General features: G+C 49.9%; 1 protein-coding gene across 7 annotated transcripts in view; it reads left to right on the forward strand.

The window, feature by feature from the left end:
* The window catches only part of LOC119465371 (inositol 1,4,5-triphosphate receptor associated 2-like), a 347,709-nt gene that overhangs the window by 278,851 nt on the left and 49,908 nt on the right, over nt 1–18,950 (forward strand). For all 7 annotated transcript variants that reach the window (XM_049656273.1, XM_049656274.1, XM_049656278.1 and 4 more), the window contains one exon: nt 6,917–7,056. In XM_049656273.1, the coding sequence (XP_049512230.1) occupies nt 6,917–7,056 (140 nt within the window). The remainder of the gene's footprint in view (nt 1–6,916; nt 7,057–18,950) is intronic.

Genomic DNA, 18,950 nt, shown 5'->3' on the forward strand with positions numbered 1-18,950 from the left:
ATTCTATTCGATTTACGTGGTTCATCTCTTTTCGTCGAGCACAGTGCACGTGTCTCGTTTTTGTTCTCGGGCGGAAGGCCATCCAAAACACAGGTAAAGTGTTAAGGGTGTTTTGTGTGTTCGTTATTTTGTTCCCTGCTTCAACAGAGAGAGAGAGAGAGGAGGAATAGGAGAGGAAAGGCAGGGAGTTAACCAGTGCCTGCTTCAATGTGACCCGCAGTGCCAAAAGTGTGAGCCTACGCGGCTGTTTTAGTTTTATTTTTCCTCGGTGGAAAGTCACCCCTATTACAGCTGCAGTGTCAAGCTGATTTTTGTTTACTCATATTTTTGTTATTGGCAATGATATGGACTTTTCAAGCGAATTTTCGCCGTCGGCGTCGCCGTGATGCTCCGCATACGAGGGCGATTGAGAAAGTAATGCCTCCAAGCCCACTTTGCCAATAGTACTGCAAACATTTTGAGCTCTTTATCATTAATGCACTGATGTTTAAGCAATAGAATGTCACTTGCCACACCTTCCTATCTCTTCTAGTTCCAGAGTAATCGAGCAGTCCATGGCATCCAGTGGTGAAGTCCGGTTGAAACAACGGGCTGTAATTGAATATCTGATTGCGGAAGGTTGTGCGCCCATCAACATTCATCGCCGTCTGACTACAGTTTACGGGGATGCATGTGTTGGCGTCAACACTGTGCGGCGGTGGGCAAGGACTGTGAAAGACCAAAATCCTGTCGCATCAAATCTCCACATAAGCCGCAACCTTCCGCGCTCAGAAATTCAATTACAGCCCACTGTTTCAACCGGACGTCACCACTGGATGCCATGGATTGCTCGATTACTCTGGAACTAGAAGAGTGCATTCGTGATAAAGAGTTCAAAATGTTTTCATTACATTGGCAAAGTAGTAGGCTTGGAGGCATTACTTTCTGAATCGCCCTCATATATTTCGGTATATCGGGTGTTTCAGCGAACACTTTCAACATTTTTTTTTTTATGTTGTCAGTGGCAGATAGCACAATTCTAGTTGATGAGCTGGTCTACTCGAAGAGGTGGACATTACTTGCACAAAAACTTGAAATGCATCATCGACTAATTAACGAAAATCACTGTTTAAGTTTTTAACTAATTACCTTACTCGTTTTACTCGATAGATATTGCTATTTGCAAATTCTAGCCGTGGAGTTCGCAAGGCGGATCCTTTTAGAACGAATTCTCAGGATGACACCAGTTTCGAGATATTCATTCCCGAACTTTGCGGAGAAATGCATTGGCGTTCCAGGTACTTTTGTGCTTCAATGCATAAGACGACGTTTTGTTAAGAAAGTTTCCGTAGGTTTGGCCGTCGTGTGCGTGTCGCGCGACACAATGTGTTAACGCACGTCGACGCCCGACGACGACAGGCATGCCGAAGTGCGTCGCGCGTGGTTGCCACTGTATACATCGTTCACTTCGAACTAACACCGACGGCTAACAACGCTCTCGCTTACGTCTACCATTACTTCGTGCCTAACTAGCCAGCGGCAAGAAGTCACGTGGCTTCCGTGGGTCTGCTTCGACTCGGTCTTCGTGGAAAGGAACACAAGGTGCGCTGTTTACGTATCCAAGCTCCGGTCCACGCACTCGGGTCTACTCGCGAGGATGGTTCCGTGTTTGCCTTTCGTTAAGGGGCTCCTTGCAGGCGGCCAGCTCTCGGCTCTGTACATATAGCATGCGGTGAGCCGCCGCCCTATGTTGACGGCCGCCTGTCGTCACAATGTGAGATCGTTGTGCTATACCAACGGAATGAACGCGCGACTGCTCGGCCAGGTGTGTCAGTATATAGGTTGCTCCGCTTTGGTTGTCAACGGCGGGAAACAGTACCTAGCGTTGCGGCGTCCGCGATTTTGTCGGATGGACACGGCCGCGTGAAACGCTGCGCTTTGGATACGTATTATATAGCGTGAATCGGGGAGAGACGTGGACAGATTGATTTGCGACCCGCCGGTGCTGCGCAGGACGCTCGGCATGGCCTTGCTGTCGATCTGGTGTCGCTCTATCTGTTAGCTTAAAAAGAAAAAAGAAAAATTAGCGTAGCTTGCACTAGAGCACTGCACGGGCCGATTTTTTCTGCCCGGGCCCGGCCCGCGCCCGTTTTTACGTTGGGCTGCCCGCCCAATCGAGCCCGACCAAAAGTTTTATGGCGAGACCCGGGCCCGGCCCGGGCCCGGAAATAATCTACGTTATCCGCCCGGCCCGGCACGCCACCCCTTTACCTTAGGCCCGAGCCCGGCCCGAGACCGAAGAAGACATGTTTTTCAGAGTCGAGACGCGCGAGGATAACTCGCTGCACGTTACATGCACACCACCAGAAAATCCGAGCCCGACCCGTGCTCGCGTCAAAAACCCCGAGCCCGGCCCGGGTCAAAAAGCACATGCCATGCCCGAGCCCGGCCCGAGCTCGTGGAAAAACTGCCCTACCCGGCCCGGCCCGTGGGCCGGGACGGGCCCGGGCTTTCGGGTAAGCCCGAGCCCGTGCAGTGCTTTAGCTTCCACTGGAGGACAAATACTGAAGAAACAGCGCAGCTGATGGGCACCTAGCTAGTCCTGGCTTTTAGGTTGGGCTAAGCACTACCAAGTCAACCCCAGCATTTTCCGGAATTCATTGATTATTGATAGATTATCGACTAGCTATTGATTGGCTATCGCAAGGTATTGGCCACGTATTTGGGCTAGGCTAAGCACTACGAAGTCATCTCTAGCATTTCCTGGAATGTATTTGTCGATTATCGATTAGCTATTGATTGGATATCGCAAGGTATTGGCCACATATTTGGGCTAGGCTAAGCACTACCAAGTCATCCCCAGCATTTTCCGGAATTTTTATAGATTAGCTATCGATTGGCTGTTTTCAGTGCTACATGTTCAACTCAGGTGAGCAACTCACAGGTGCTTGTTGCATGCTTGGGGAACAATTATGACGGATCTATTTGTCGAAACTGACACAGCTGCTCGGCCCAACTTTAGAGCGAAATGTCTCTTTTAAACCGCATAGCTGCTGCCAGCTATAAGCCGAAGCCTCGTTCATTACTTGTATGAAACACATTGAAGATATCGTTCACCAGAAGATGTAAAAAATCAAGTATATTCTGTTCTCTAGTGCCTCGAGTATACTTAAGTCATTGAATTTGACGCTCTGGGTAACTGCTTCATGATTTCAATTCGAAGTTGTATTGAACAGATGGGTTTCGCGAATAATGCGTGCCTCGCTATAACGCCATAATGATAGTCCGTGGCGGGAGGGGTCCGCCATGTTGAACGAACGCGTTCGAGCACTTAGGTATATGTGGATAGTTTTCATGCGACGTCACAGACCGATGACGTCAGTGCATTCCGCGCACATCGTTTTGGCTTTTTGACGGTGACTGTTTTTCTGCAGTAAGGTATGCGACCGGGTCACTTGGTGTTGATGTCTGACATCTGACGTAGCGCTGTCTGACCGTGATGTCTGACAGCGCTACGTTCACGATGTCACACGCCATGGCTTCCTATATATATATATATATATATATATATTGTGAGCGCATTTTGCGCATATCGTCGTCGTCATCTGTACATACGACTCATCATCTTGTGTGAGCGCTATTTGTGCATATCGTCGTCTTCATTTGTACATACGACTCATCATCATCTTTTGTCTCGTGCGGTGCTTCGTCTCTGACTCGGGCGACTGCTCAGAAATAAAGGCATCGCATCGGCCGACGTCTCACATATATATATATATATATATATATATATATATATATATATATATTCTATGCCTGCCGGATTATCGGCGATCCCATGGTAGGGCTAGCCACCCTACCCATGGATAACTGCCATCGTCGGAAGTATGGCCTTGGCGCCACTTACGTAGGGTTGTCGCGTGCGAGCTTTTTACGTTGTTGGTGCTCATAGGTGACAAAAAAAAAACGTAAGAGTCAATAAAAATGTCACAGTTTCGCCCTAAGGGCGAAGCAATGAATGCGATAGCAACACAGCAATGTCATACGAAGTAAGGTGAGCGGCTTTGGTAGCAATATGAATTGTAGTAAACATGAGCTAATTAAGTAAGCAGGTGTGCTGCGGCGTAAGTAGACCGACATGAAGAGAGACTCGATGACCACGAGAAGGCGCGTGTGAAACGGTGGTGTTGATGAAAAGCGCTGCCCGTGGGCAGCGCGTGCGAAGGGACACACCTGTAGCGCTGCACTGCCGATCCGGGCAGCATTGCATGTGTAGCGTGCGTTGGAAAATGTGGCTCGACAATTACTAACTGAATGAACAAGCGTGGTGTGAGCGCGCACAAACAAACATGAATAGATCACACTGAATGACTGCAGACAACGACCGTCAAAACTCTGGCAGCAAGCGGATACGCCGCAGCGGCGAATGTACGTGCGGTCTATCACTTCAACGGAAACTGAGCGGCGAATGCACGGCGCAAAAGGTCAGAGCCGTGTGGAGATGAGAGACGGTGCGAGCGAGCGACGAGCGCGGTTGTTGGCAGAGTGTAAGTGCGCCCCCCCCCCCCCCCCCGCCGCTCTCTCCGGCGCTGGCTTCCCGCTTCCTTGCTTGCGCGTGGGAGATTGAGTGCGTTCGCTCTCCGTGATAGCGCGTGTCCCCGCACGCTTCCGCTCGGGCATACGGCACGCGGCGCAGATTTTATCTATAGGGAACCTCACGGCGACGACGACGGCGACGCCGACGGCAGAAATCCGGTTGAAGTGTCCATATATTGCTATCGCAATAAAAATAAATCGTCTGCTACCACCGCAAGCGCTTATTCGAACATCTATTATGACAAGAGTGTGAACAACTTTCGTCGTCCGCTAAGTACTGCTATCATGCGGCAGTTGCGACATCTCCGTGACGAGGTTTGCCGCTCCCTTCAATATGCCGACTCTTACCCTACGCAGGTGGCGCCGCCATAGACGGCGGCCTTTTCGCGCTCATCCGGCAGGCATACATTATATAGGAGGCTGTGGTTTTACAGCGAAGCGGTTAGCATTAGTTGATCGTTTTTTTTTTTTTTTTTTCGTGGCGTACTCACTCAAAAACCGGCAGCTGGAAAAGGGGTTTGTGTCTGAGTTGCCGCGTAACAGAATTATGTTTTCTCCTATATTTGAATTCCAATCCGATGCTATCATGTCTGCAGGTTGTGTATAAGTCGTACTTTACTAATCTTCTGGCGCATTTTACTTCGAGAAATTCAATTAGTTCAATAACGCACTTGCGCCAGGTGGAGGGCCTACAAGAATGAGGATGTGCATGCTACACTTCCGCACACGTGCGCGCGCGCGCGGGACGAGCCTGTGCGCACAATGTACCTGTCCTTGATGCGTGGGTGACCTGCCCGTCGCATCTGTCGCACAGCGTGTGCCGCGACCGTAAGCGACATCATGGCTAACCCTGTCCAACAGTACCGCCACGGCAGCTGGAAAAAGGGCTTGTTTTGAGTTTACGCGTAACAGAACTATATGTTTTGTCGTATATTCGAATTACAATCCGAAGCTGTCATGTCCGTAGGTTGCGCGCAAGTCGTACTTTACGAATTGTCTTACGCAGTTTACTTTGCTTCGCGGACGGCCTATAGGAGAATGAGTATGTGTGCTGCACTGCCGCACACGTGCGTGCGCGCGTGCATTACGTCGCTTGTGGTGGTGGTGCTTGTGTAACGTCGTCTAACATGAGTTGGGATGGTGGTACTTGTCTAACCTCCGTATACCAGCGTCGCGGTACATCCCTTTTCGCAGGGGTTAATGGAGGCGGACTTCCTTTTCTTTTTTTTTTTCACCGGTTGATCACTGTTATCGCTTTGTCGTTCGATGCAAGACGCGCCTGTCTTGTTGTCATGCTATCACGTTTCTTGATTACGCCGCTTCCCGACGTGCTATAGTACCCAAAGATGGCGGCCGCGATGACGTCTGTGCAAACTGTCTATATCGACTCCTATAGGCACAGCCTTGGAGATCGGCCCTGATAATGTGGGAGCTAGAGAAACATTAGTTTCAGTTCCGATTTCGGATTTCTAAGCCGAGGACAGGCTTTGGCGGTGTTTCACAACACGCCACGGATTTCCCATTGTGAGAAAACGGTGCGCCATGTGGTACAACGTTCAACGGAGCGCGTTAGGTAACTCCGCCAACAGAAGCGTCAGGTGGATGGGCCCCTGGCTCCGCAGAATTACGCAGTGTGCTCGAAGCGAAGCTGGGAATAGTGCTCGGTCATGGCGGGTGTGAGTTTGCGAGGCGAGCAGCCTGTCAGCAGCGGATGTGGGCTCTTTGAATGTGCCGTGCGAAAGAGATCGCACTATCGCAGAAGCCCCGAAAAGCGGCGGCAGTTGTGAGCTATAGGAAATGGATTGAACGAGTTCGTCCCGAGGACTCGAAAGATAGCAATAGCTTCCTCCAGCTTGACTGTTTTTTTTTTTTTTAAGCGTGGGCGTGTACTCTGCTCACGTACCCTTCATATAAACTCGTTGCGGGATCGAGACTCGCAGTGTCGCTGCAGTATCCTTCTCGGGATTATCGTAGAGTTGTGGGGCAGGGTGTGTGTCAAGAAAACTTGAAGATAGTTCAATGGGGACATCCGATGGGGAGGTCATCACGCCACAAAATTCCCCTCAGGCTGCCGCCATTGCCTGTATCTCTCAGTTGATAGCACGAGAAGCACGTGATTTTTTTTTTTGTTCCTGTTCGTTAGGCATCGCGACAGGTGCGCATTGTTTGTGCTTTGTGACCACCCGCTCGCCCTAACTTGGCCCCATTGAAGCCCGTTTAGTTTCTATTGAACTCTCGGACAGCGCGCGCGTCTCATTTCTGTGCTCGTCCCACTCCCTCTTTGAGAAAGGGGACACCGCAAGTTACGCCTTGTTTCTCCTCTTTTTTTCCAAACCCGCAGGTTCCTCTGAAGAAGACCACCTTCATGCTGGAGCGACCCGAGACGGAGTCCGCCCAGGGCAGCCTGGAGGGACTGGAGGCCTTTCCCTCCTTCTCTGACGTCGTGCTCGCCTCTCAGGGAGTCTCCAAGGACTCGCCAGGGTCAGTGGCACCCTCTCCTTTCTTTAACGCGACAGCGTTAAGGGCCCCGTGTCGCAGAAAATCCCGCGTCGGCGTCCATGGCGGCGAAAATAATCTCAAACCACATCGACCACCCAGGCGCAGAGGCGTTAGTGAGCTAATTGAAGTTCTCGAAGTAAATTCCGCCAGAACAAATCGTAAAGTACGACTTAACCACAACCTACGGACATGATAGCGTCGGACTGTAATTTGAATATACGAGGAAACATAATTCTGTTACGACGAAACTCAAACCCCTTTCCCACCATTTCTACCATGCCAACAGCGGCGCACCCGGGTATGTTCCTTGCGTAAACACCACCCAGATGGCGCTCGCCTCCTCGGCAGCGTAAAACGGCAGCGGCGCGCAGAGGCGAAGGTGGAGAAAAAAGAAAGCTGCAGTTGCCGGGAAGCCTGACAAGTATTCAGGGATCTTTGAATGCTATCGCGTTCCACTCTTAAAGGCGAAGCTTAAGCGTCCTGCAATAACTTTTTTTTTTTTTGGGGGGGGGGGGGGGGGGGGCTCTTCCCCGTTAGGCGTACGCTCGGCCCCTGGAGACAGTTTAATCAAAGAATACAAAGTCAAGCTGAGCCGGCACAATGTAAAAATACGCCTTTCGTTCGCTTATAGTTATTTCAGAGATCCATATACCTGTCATTTTTACGTTTTTATCTGAAAATGCCCTATTTCTCAGATATCGTTCGCGATTGCCGTTCGATCACCGATGATTTCGCGGTTTTCCTTGTGCATCCAGTTTATAGGGCTGAATATATATATTTTTTTCGAGAAATCTAAATGCAGCTGCTGGCGGATGTTAGGAGCCGGGTTCTTCGGACCCGCTCGGTTATTCGGACATACATCCGCTGCACCCCGCCGCTCACTGCACTGAACCACCGTACAACGGCAAACGAAATTTTCCGTCATCGTCACATAATATGACGCCGAACGTTTTACAAGTGTTTGTTCACCGCTCCCCCACCGAAAAGTCGGTGGATTATTTTAATAAACAATCATCTGGAGTAATGTATATAAAGCAATTTTTGGTATATATAACCGAGATTTAGTATTTTAAAGCATTGACGTATAATGTTTAATAAGGTTGGCAGGCCTGTATTCTTCACATACGCCGCCCACGAGTGGTCGACCTTCGCACAGCCTAGTACCACGATCTATTTTGAACGTGGTAATCGAGGATATAGATATAACTTCGCCGTACTACGAGCAGGCGTACTGGCCGATATGTAAGGAGGTTAACTATTAAACGTGCTAATTGGCATGCTTAGAATTCGTCGCAGTTTCTCCACACTTTAATTAATCTGACACGCATCGCCATGGACACGAAGAATGAAATTCTCGGAGCGTGCAACTTCAGTGTTAACAGCAGAGGTCAGCTGCTGCTCCTGCACGCTACATGCGAAATAAGAGTGAAAAAAAAAAAAAGGCGAATACAAACAGGCACGCTTAAATCTTCCATAGCACGTGAACTCAAGGTAGTTTGGAGTCTCTTAGAGGCTTGTGTCTTGCGGGAATGCTTTTGCTAGAAGCGCAATAGTTGATAGAATGCGTGTTAATTAGCGTAATAGCGTGTGCGCGTGCGGCACTGTCTGCTTTATTAAGCTTTCTTTGAGGAAACGGCGCAAATGTACTACAACAGATGTGGGCAGCGAAGACGCGCAGGCGGTAGTGTTATGTTTGTCTTTTCTTGTTACTGCATCCTTAATATGTTGGCGCTGCGCCCCCCCCCCCCCCCCCCTCTTGGCACTAAATTGAACAAGTGCCGCTTCTATTGGTCCCTATGGCGGCATCATTGCCTGCAGGGACATCGCGCACCACAGGCACGTTTACGCTGCACCACCGGCGGGCGCGCAATCAACGTCGGCGCAACGCGCCGCTTATCGCATCTATAAGGCTTCCTTTATGCATATAGTTTCGGCGACGCAGCGCGTATGCAGAATCAAGCTGTAATGTGGCTCGCAGCTCCAGCTGGCGGTGCCCTGGCTCAAGCCGTTCGAGCCAAGACACCGTGCTGCTGTGTGTGTGTGTGTTTCTATAATATATTCGCTTGGCGATCATGGGCTTAGGGGGAACGGCCTTGGAAGAAAACAGCGTGTACCGGGATTTTGCCATGCCGTGTGAACCGATCCCGCTGGGGATTTTTCTCGGCACTTTTTTCTTTCTTTCTTTCTTTTTAGATGAGAGAGCGAGTGGGCGGCAATGAAGCTGAAGGCTATACCGCTGCGGTAATTTTTGGGAGGCCCAGGAAACTTATCTCCGGTCGATGGGCCCAGCCTCGAATTTTGCAGTTTCGTTTCTTCCGGGGCCTTTATAGTTCTTTTTTTCCTTCCCGGGGAAAGTTACTGGAAGTGCAGAAACTTTCACCCGGTCGACCCTGCTCCCTTCCAAGCGAACTTGACTTTCTTTCTTTTTCCTTTCTTCTTTTGCTTTCTCTCTTTGTCCTACGTTTAGCTGTTTGCTTTGCTCCATTCCCCGCGGTGCGACTTTGGCGTCGGGAGGAACAAACACGCCATCCTGTCGTTTGCCCTAATCCGACACCGCGGACTATGCTACGAATTCTCCCGGGCATCATCACGGGAGGGCGGGAGAATCGCGCGGGCTGCTCCCGGAAAGAGTGTTCGTTAGTATAGGTGCGCGGGCCGCAGTGAGGTCGAAAGGCGCACGGCAATTTATTCCTGGATTCTTAAGTGCACGGCAGAACGGGGTCCGTTACAGTTGGCGTCACTCTTTGTGATGGTTTTCAACGGATACTTGCTGTTTGGCGTCAAGGGCTCGCGGTCGAATCTCGGTCAAGTCATGCTGTGTTTTAGCGGACGCTTCGTGGCAGCTGTGCCGACTTTAAGCGGAGCGCCAGAGAAAGGTTTCTTTGCAGAGTACAAACTTAGTTTATCGCGTGTGTACATTCATATAGCGCAATCTTGGTTTGGGAAGCTAATAGTGAATGAAGCACCCGACGCACAAGTAGACACGGGACACGGCTCATCCTACTTTAGCTCACCTAGTCGTGTTTTGGTGATGGTGCTTGCTGCCCTTATTTCGGCCATTTCTTTTTTTTTTTTTCCTCGTACGTATTCACGACACCGAACGCGCTCCTCTGTTTTGCAAAGTTAAGCTGTTTGTGCCTTGAAAGCCAGAATAACCTTGACATTGTGCCCATCTAGCACTGGCATCAAGAGAGCTGAAAGGTCTTAAAAATGCGTTCCAATTGTTGCTTCGCGTTTTAAATAAAATAAAAAGCAGCACGCCGCCTTACAACGTTGGCATTGACACCGCCACCACGTCGTCTTTGTACGGGTGCATTAGCTGAGCTAGAGGGCTGCTCGCCGAGTCGTATCACCCCTTCCGCTTAGCCTCCGGGCGACTCTTCGAATATAGATGAGCGGTTCGCGGAGGAAAAACTCGTGAAGCGAGAGATCCGGGATTTGAAGGAAGAATACACGAAATGGTTGGCTGTGCCCGCTCGTCGTCGGTGTGGCAGTGTTTCGCTCTTAGTGGGGGTCCTGCCCCCCTTGGAACGTGACGCGCATTGCGGCAGTGCTTGGGGACTGTACCCGGATAAAGGGAATGGAAGAAGAATTACACGCGCTCGGCGTGGAGTGAAAGCGTGGGCCTGCGGGCACACGTGGTTGCTACGTTGGCTGCTGGTGTCTCGGTTCTCAGCGAGATCGTTCTTCTGTATTAATGTTCGTTCGCTTCGTCATCTCATCACGGTTGTTTTCTTGTAGTGATACGCCATTGCAGCGCCTGTCACTGTTGATGTCTACGTCACTTCTTTAAATGACACTGGCGGATTCGATTATCCCTTCCCATGTCGAGAAAATAGGGATAAGCAAAGCTTGTGGCAAGGCGACACTGTCGCAGGCGTTCCGCTTCGTTCGTCCTAAACTCGGGGTCGGGGAGGCTCTTCGCTGACGTTTGGCCTCAGCATCGCGCTCCCGCCACTCGGGGTCCGCGGCTCTTTGCTGACGTTTCGCCTGGGCTTCGCAAGCCCTCACGCTAGAATCGGATGACAAGCTTCGCTTACACCCCATTTTCTCGGCAGGGGAAGGGCTGTTGATTTTGTCTCTTTGGGTCCCAGCTTGTGACAAGGGTAGTTCAAGGGCGCATTAACGGTCCCCGAGCCCACGGGGGTATGTGTGCCATTGAGCTTGGACCCTTGCACTATCACCAGGATCGGCCCACTTTTCAGCGTGGCACCACCACCACCGCCGACACATGTGAGGCAATACAAGCTTTGCTTGAAGAAGGAAACTAGGAGGAAGCATCACGTAACAGTATTGAAGCCCTGTTATAAACAAATATGAAGGAGAAATGGGCCCTCGTCACGTGATAGGCAAGCGTTAGATTCTATCGTCGCCTACTTTTAGACGCAGTGAGATTTGGCGCCATCTATCGCGCAATTGAGCCAGCATTCGTAATGCTGTGGCATCTGAGATGTGGCAGCGCACCTGGCACGCCGCTGTAGTGGCGGAAGACCACTGAATAATGACGCGTTGTTACTGCGAGTCCATTTCATTGTAAATATTTATTTGCAGGTTATACTTAAGTTCTTGTTTATGACTGGGCGGCGCATGCGGAGAGCGTGCTTATGTGCACGTACTCCTCCCGTCTCCGCCGACTGCACGTGCCACTGGCAGAGTGCCGAAGACGCACTGCGAAGCGGCAAACCTTATGCTACGTGCGCCACAGTGACTCAGGTTATCCGCTGACGACAAACAACTGCCGCTTCGCCATTACGGACTCTGTATCGGTCGTTGTCATTCCCTTTGGAGGGAAGTGCGGCGCTTACACGGGGGAGCAAAGTGCGCCGTCCTCCCTAGTACCTATTCCTTCCCTTCCTTCCCAATTCTTCCCAGTTTCCTTCCCTTTTCGCGGCGATCCCGTGGGCGCTGCCATGTTTGATCACGTGGTGACGCGTCCAATGCATTGCCTCAACTGCCTCCGTTGCCTCCTTGTTTACAATGGAAGTGTATGACGCCGGCGCGGCTTAGAAAACCTCTGTTTTCGGAGATATCGTAGACGGTGACTAGGTGGACGACACGAAGCTTTGATCACAGCTTCATAGAACATGCAAAAGTGCTTTCGGAGCTGATTAAGCTATGTCCACACGGCGCAAGCAGCGTATACGGTGCTTGTTCTAAAAGTGGGGCTAAATGTGTATTCCAAGCTATCCCAGCTTTCCGATAATGAATTCAGTCAGGATTAGTGTGTTTTGTTCATTGTTCTTTATTCGGCAAATATTTTGAAGCAGTGGCTTGTCAGTTTCTGACTCAGTGAAGTTCCTCGGTGCGGCCACTATCTGGTTATTTTCTGCTTAATCGGTCGCGGGTGTGCTCAGTTCCGATAGATTTGTTCTTGCTGCGCACAATGCTTGAAACGTAGCTGTTTTGTACATTGTCATACCTTGTAGCAAATATATATTACAGCTAGTAAGTCGCTTACTCTTGTGGACCGTCACGAAACATTCAGCTTCGACCATTCGTGCGCCATAGGTGTAGTCCGTCATTTATTGTGCGTATACAGTGCGCATATATATTCAAGTGTGTGCCCATTCACTGATTCTTGATACGTCAGCGATAGAGTGGGCGTAAGTTTTCCTGCCATTTGGGACAGATGTGTATCGATAACGTGCGCGAAACTTACTATGACAGGAAGTGGCGCTACCCCCTTTGTCATTGTTTACCGAGTGGTACTCACTCTTGCCGACGTTCTGGGGATGAAGCCCTTTCTTTAAATGTTAGCGATACAAGGGTGGCGGATGAACATATTTTTGTATCCTCGAGGAACGCCGTACATCACGAAGTGCCGGTAACACGTTCGGACCGTTGCAGCAGCGGTCCGCGAACTTGGCCACACAGATTCATTATATTCCTTAACATGCCAGTCAATATTTTTCCAGCCAACTACTGCACACGTCTTCAATCCACATGATTCAATCTAGCATGATTGGAGCACAGTGTGTTAGCGAAAACTCAGTTGCATTTCCGACAGCTGATCGCACAGAAGCAAGATAGAAGCAGTAACATTGGTCTTGGATTCGTGCGCGGTCGCTGAGGAGAGGTATGGTGCGCCGCCGTGAGCGCCATCTCGTTTCTCTAAAACAGACTGCTCCGCGAAAAGGGTCAATAGTCAAACGCACATAGAAGCAAGAGTCCCCAGCAAAAACACAAAAAACAAAAACAAAAAAACGGGCAAGTTTGCACTCGGTCGTGCATAGCTTAGGCACAGCGAAAGTGTCAATCCTGAAGTCTTACTGGCTGCTACTGCTAGGTATTAACTTGGTTGCTGCTAGGTCTTAACCTGGTTTAACTTAACTACGCATGTAGGGAAGGTATTCTCGAGCGATCATTTTCGGAGGTACCTTCCCTTTCGCGTGACTAGCGCTGGACGCGTCGGCGCCTACGAGCGACAGCGTTCCTTCCTGGCATGCCACAAACTCAGGCAGGCAGGAGCCGTGTCTGTGTCGGGCGAAGCGAGCGCGCACCTGCGGCTGCGGTTACTAGGCAACGCGAGGTGACGTCATCGCTACTGCTTCGGCGCATGCGCGGCTAGGCAACGCGCGCGGCGTCGGCAGCAGCTCTGCGCATTGCCTCGTTTGTGCTGCTACAATTTCTCTATCCCGCTCTCATTTTCTCTTTCCCTCTCCCTAGCATTGCGCACGCCGCGCGCGTGCTCTCCTTCCCTCTCCTTAATGTCTCATGTCAAGGCATTGCAACATTTGCACGGCACGGAGAGGAGGCGAGGCACTCGTCGCTCCGCGAGGTGGTTGCTAGGCAACGCAGTCACGTCATAGCTCGGCGAGGTTTTGTGACAGCAGGCGCCACTTTTTACGGTTAGCTAGAACAGCTTGGCTGTTAAAATGTCCCCAGATGTCTTAACTCGCGCATGCGCACGACGGTCGGACAAATACGGAAAATCAGCTCTGTCGTGACGCAGGTCTGTGTGCTTCTCGTGGGGCTGGGCATGCTCTCTGGCGCCGTTCATGCTATAACGCCGAGAGACGCAACGCCACGTGACGCCGGTGAAAACGTTGAATGTGGGACGTGCCTGCGAATTTTCTCAATCATTCCGTTTCATCTGATATTCCGCCGCCGTAGTGTGCGTTTCCCTGCGCTCGGTACGCATTCTGTTAATCGAATTGGCCACCGTTTATCCACCCAACATTCTACGTGACTTGTTTTACTCCCCACTTCCCACGTTTAATCTCAACTAGAATGTCACCCATTATCACCAGGTATACTACCGATGACTGTAGCGTGGCGCCATCTACCATGCACTCGGCGAATGACGACTGTTGCCCCCCGAGATTTCGGTGCACGCCTTTGGGACTTCACCTGGCGTTCTTCTCGTCTTTTTTTTTTTTTTTTTTTTTTGCACGGTTAGACATGACTCGCATGAGGCTTCGGACAAGAAGACACAAACTAGTGCAAAGCTAAATATAGCGTGCTATTTAAAGCGAATAAAAGAAGCTGTTTAACTGCTTCGCGCCAGTAAAGACTTAAAGTACTGACATGACAGATAGCTGATGCGCTGTCCGGGCCCTCCCGTGCGGTAGTGCTTCCTGTGCGCACCGCCGCTCTGTGGCGGCTACGGAGTCATCCTCTGAACACACGTAGCTGCGCCGCTACGTGTGTTCGTAGTAAAGCACCAAAGCAGCCTTCGGGGACACACATTCTTTAGTTGTACAGGCAAATTCGTTTTTGTGGTCTTCGCTGTAGAGGCGCTCGAGATGCGCAGGCTTAATAGTAAAACAGCCGGGACATATCCTTCCTTAAGCAAGTAATTTCGTTATAAAAGTAATTTCCTATGCAAGTAATTTCGTTATATTGTTATACACGTAATTTCGTTATACACGTAATTTCGTTATACGCGTAATTTCGTTATACGCGTAATTTCGTTATACAAGTAATTTCGTTGTACACAAGTAATTTCGTTGTACACAAGTAATTTCGTTGTACACAAGTAATTTCGTTGTACACGTAATTTCGTTGTACACGTAATTTCGTTGTACACGTAATTTCGTTGTACACGTAATTTCGTTGTACACGTAATTTCGTTGTACACGTAATTTCGTTATACACGTAATTTCTTTATACACGTAATATTGTTATGCACGTAATTTCGTTGCAGATGCCTTTGACTGTATTCCTGATGCCACGGGTGTGTCGGCGTCTGTTTCCTTCATCCTCTAACATACACGAGGGCGCAAGTGCCCTTCGGAAGCCCAAATTATATATAAACCCGTTGCTCGAAATTTCAGTGTAATGCGGTCGCACATTTTCCCTCCGCGCAGCCAGCGCGCGACAGTATATGCGGGTGGTAACATATTCGCTCCTGTATTCCGCGCAGCCGCCGATTACCATTCCTAGACCTTGATACTGTATGCGGTTCTGTCCGCGAGCGGGAAGGCTGGTGTGCGCGGCTGGTGTGCATGTCTGAACCATTTGTGGACACGCCCAGCTCTCTCTGGCTGCTGCTGAGCCTGTGGGGAATGCTTCCACTTTGTTCGGATGGGTTACACACAGCGTTGAGCATCGATTTAATCTCGGTGTTCACTTTTCTCTCGCGATTCATTCTGCACCACTCCTTTTCCTTCGCGAAACAGATCTCGCGCGAAAGATCAACTCTGGGTAGTATCGATCGCAGGGGGGCACCCGGATCTGAGAGGGTTTTTTACTCCGACTACAATGGGAAAAGGACCTTACCCGTTTCTCTCTCCTTTTTCTTTTTTTTTTTCAATATATATATCCTAGGTTTCTGTAGCTTTTCTTATCATTCGTACTTTTTCTGTTTCCTTTTTAGGCTGTCCTTGGTGCTTTGCTATCGCAACGCCTTCTTGCTTTGGCTGACGTTTGCATCTGGCGGTGACCGGGCGGCATTCTTATATGGATGAGAACAAAAGAAGTATTAACAAATACAGCTTCTGCGCGGGCAAAGTAATGCGCATCGAAAGTAGGGGAATGAAATATTGCCGCTGTTCCTTCAGATATTTTTTTTTCTCCTTTTCTCCCCCATCTGGCTCCGATCACCGGGGTCACATCGATCGGCCTCGAACGAGAAAGAGTGTCGCTCCACGTTTTAATTACCGTCCGGTCCTATGGCGCGCGTATAGCGAAACCGGAAGTAAAGCGGAATAACAAAACGCCTTTTGGGTTACTTCCGCTCTCTCCAGGTCTTTACCGTCCCCCTTTTGTTTGTGTGATTATATGTATTTCATGGCGTCAGCGGTGTTGAGCAGCCGGGTGGCTCTTTCCCGATTGGCTGGGGCTTCTAATTAGCGCGATGCAGTCGAGATCCTGGCGCAGAATTTAGGGCCCGCAGATAGAGCGTACCAGTCCACCAAAACTGCCGCTCGTTCGTTGTATATCCGATTTGAAGAGTAGCGCACATATCCTCGGTTTATGTTTGCGCGCGAAGTGTGGATAAAAGATCGTTTCTGATAAGGAATCTTTCCCTCAACGCTATTGCACGTTTCATGTGGTTTTTGCACGTTTCATGTGGTTTAACGAGATTGGAAGCGAAAGGGGGAAACAAACAAAGATATTGTAAAGTTCTGACAAATGTCCTCAATTCTATTCAATACAAGCGATATAGGTGAACCAGCAACCAAGAGGGTGATTGACGAAGCCATGACGACGATGACGTCACAAGAGGGTGACGCTTTACTGGCGGGAACAGAGCTCACGTTGTTTAAAAACTAGGGAAACAAACAAAGATATTGTAAAGTTCTGACAAATGTCCTCAATTCTATTCAATACAAGCGATATAGGTGAACCAGCAACCAAGAGGGTGATTGACGAAGCCATGACGACGATGACGCCACAAGAGGGTGACGCTTTACTGGCGGGAACAGAGCTCGCGTTGCTTTAAAAACTGTGAGATGTGCCGAGTGCATGCAGTCCCATGACCTATAGAACAAGTTTCTAGCCATATGGCACAGTGCTTCGCCATTAATCTGATGCGTTGGTTCATTATCGACATTTATCCCGACGCATACTTGCGGCCAAATCATCTGTGATAGTTCTGTTCATCTAGAAATGATCTTAGGCGCAAAAAAAAAAAAGACGTCGACTAAGCTAAGGTAAATTAAGTTACTACGCTATCTTTTCTTTATCTATGTCAGTCTGTAGACCAATGTTATATATACTGGACTAATAGAACGCGATGTGAATAGGGGTTCCCAAGGAAGAAACTTTTTTTTTTGTTCGTAAAAACTTGCCCTAAGTATTTCCTCTTGTTTAAAAAAGCGTCTTGTCTGAATCTATCATCTGACATGTGCCGCCGAGATGCGTAACCACGCAAAACTTTTTACTGCGGTAGCAAGTTTTGGTTTTCCACTGGTTCGTGGTACCCGTCGTGGTAGCGTAATGGGTTTGGTGTTTTGCTGCTAATCCCAAGGGCACGGGAGCAAATCCCGACCGCGGCGGCCGCATTTCGTGAAAGAAATTCTAATGCCTTTCTGTGAATGTCCACCTGGTGGGCGCGTCCATTTGGTCTGCTGCTGAAGTGCTGATTGGCTGCGCTCGGGTACGGCGTCAGAAGGAGACAGGCGCCCCCCCCCCCCCCCCCCAGCCAATCAGCACTTTAGTAGCCTCCGAAATGGATACGCCCACCAGGTGGACACTTACAGAAAACCACTCTAGCATTTCTTTGTCGCGGTCGTACAAAATAGAAAATAGCATGTTGTTTGGCCGCACGAAAACGTTCGTGTACCGTGCATTGGGAAACCCTAGGAGGCTAAAAGTAATCCGGTGCCTATACAACCTGTCTCGTAATCTGATTGTTGATTTGGTACGTGAAACCGTTGAATTACAATTTTATTTCCTCACACAAAAAACCAGTAGCCTCCTCAAATAGTCGTCGCTGTGGCCAAGGTGCAGGGTGCAGTCACTCCCAGGGACGAGACAGCTTGCCCCCGGGAATTTCCTGCCCGATGAAAACAGCGCGTTATCGCCTGAAGCGTTCTGTACGCTGGGTGTTTGCGTTAGTGCTTCCTTGGTGAGGTCATGGCTCCGGGGGCTGCCCCCGTTCTGTGTGGGAGTCACGTGCAGGCTAAAGGTGGAAGGGGAGGGGTGGGCGTGTTACACGCCCCCGGCGTTTTAATTGACTGTGCGACCGCTAGGGGGTATGTACGTATTCGGTGTGTGAGCGCCTGAGGAATGCCATTGCCTCATGCCCGTGACACCGATTGCCCGAGGCGAGTCGATTAGCGTCGACGAAGCCGCCCGCGTCGCGACTAAAGGTGGAACGAAAAGAGAATGCGAGAAAGAAAAGAAAAACAAAACAAGTGCCACCATGCTTGGCGACGATCGTCCCTAACGCCTTGGGTGTCTCGCTACCCACGCTCTTATAAAATGGTGTCTCCGCCGCAGCCTCCACATTGCGAGTGCTTGGCTGCTGCTGGCTACTGTCCTTTCGAGAACACACAAGCCCGTTGCCCACTACCACTCTAGAGTAGGCCGCTACCGAGTACTCTTGCCTGTATGCGATGCTAGCGCCCCCTAGAAGGCGTCAGAAGTGCCGTCGCAACTATCGGTTTCTTGTGGCGTGGTGCAACCAGAGGCACGAGGACGGGCATCATAAGCAGCCTAGTGCGGAGGTCAGTTAGAACGTGCGTAATTTTGCGCGCACATTTGCGTCAGCGTCGAAAAAAGCTTCGCTTAATGCCAATTCCCACCGCCATGTGCGTAGGATCCGCCGTTTTTTTTTGTTTTTTTTTTCATAGTGGTTTGGTTTCTTTTTTTTTTCTGAAAGTTTACAGCTTTTAGTTACCCGTTGCATTGACTAATGCGCCTAACGCATAAAAAGACGGACATTTAGTGGGTAACCTTCAGTATCTCAAAACATCGAGAATGGGACG

This window comes from Dermacentor silvarum, chromosome 9, assembly GCF_013339745.2.
Source record: "Dermacentor silvarum isolate Dsil-2018 chromosome 9, BIME_Dsil_1.4, whole genome shotgun sequence".
NCBI lineage: Eukaryota > Metazoa > Arthropoda > Arachnida > Ixodida > Ixodidae > Dermacentor > Dermacentor silvarum.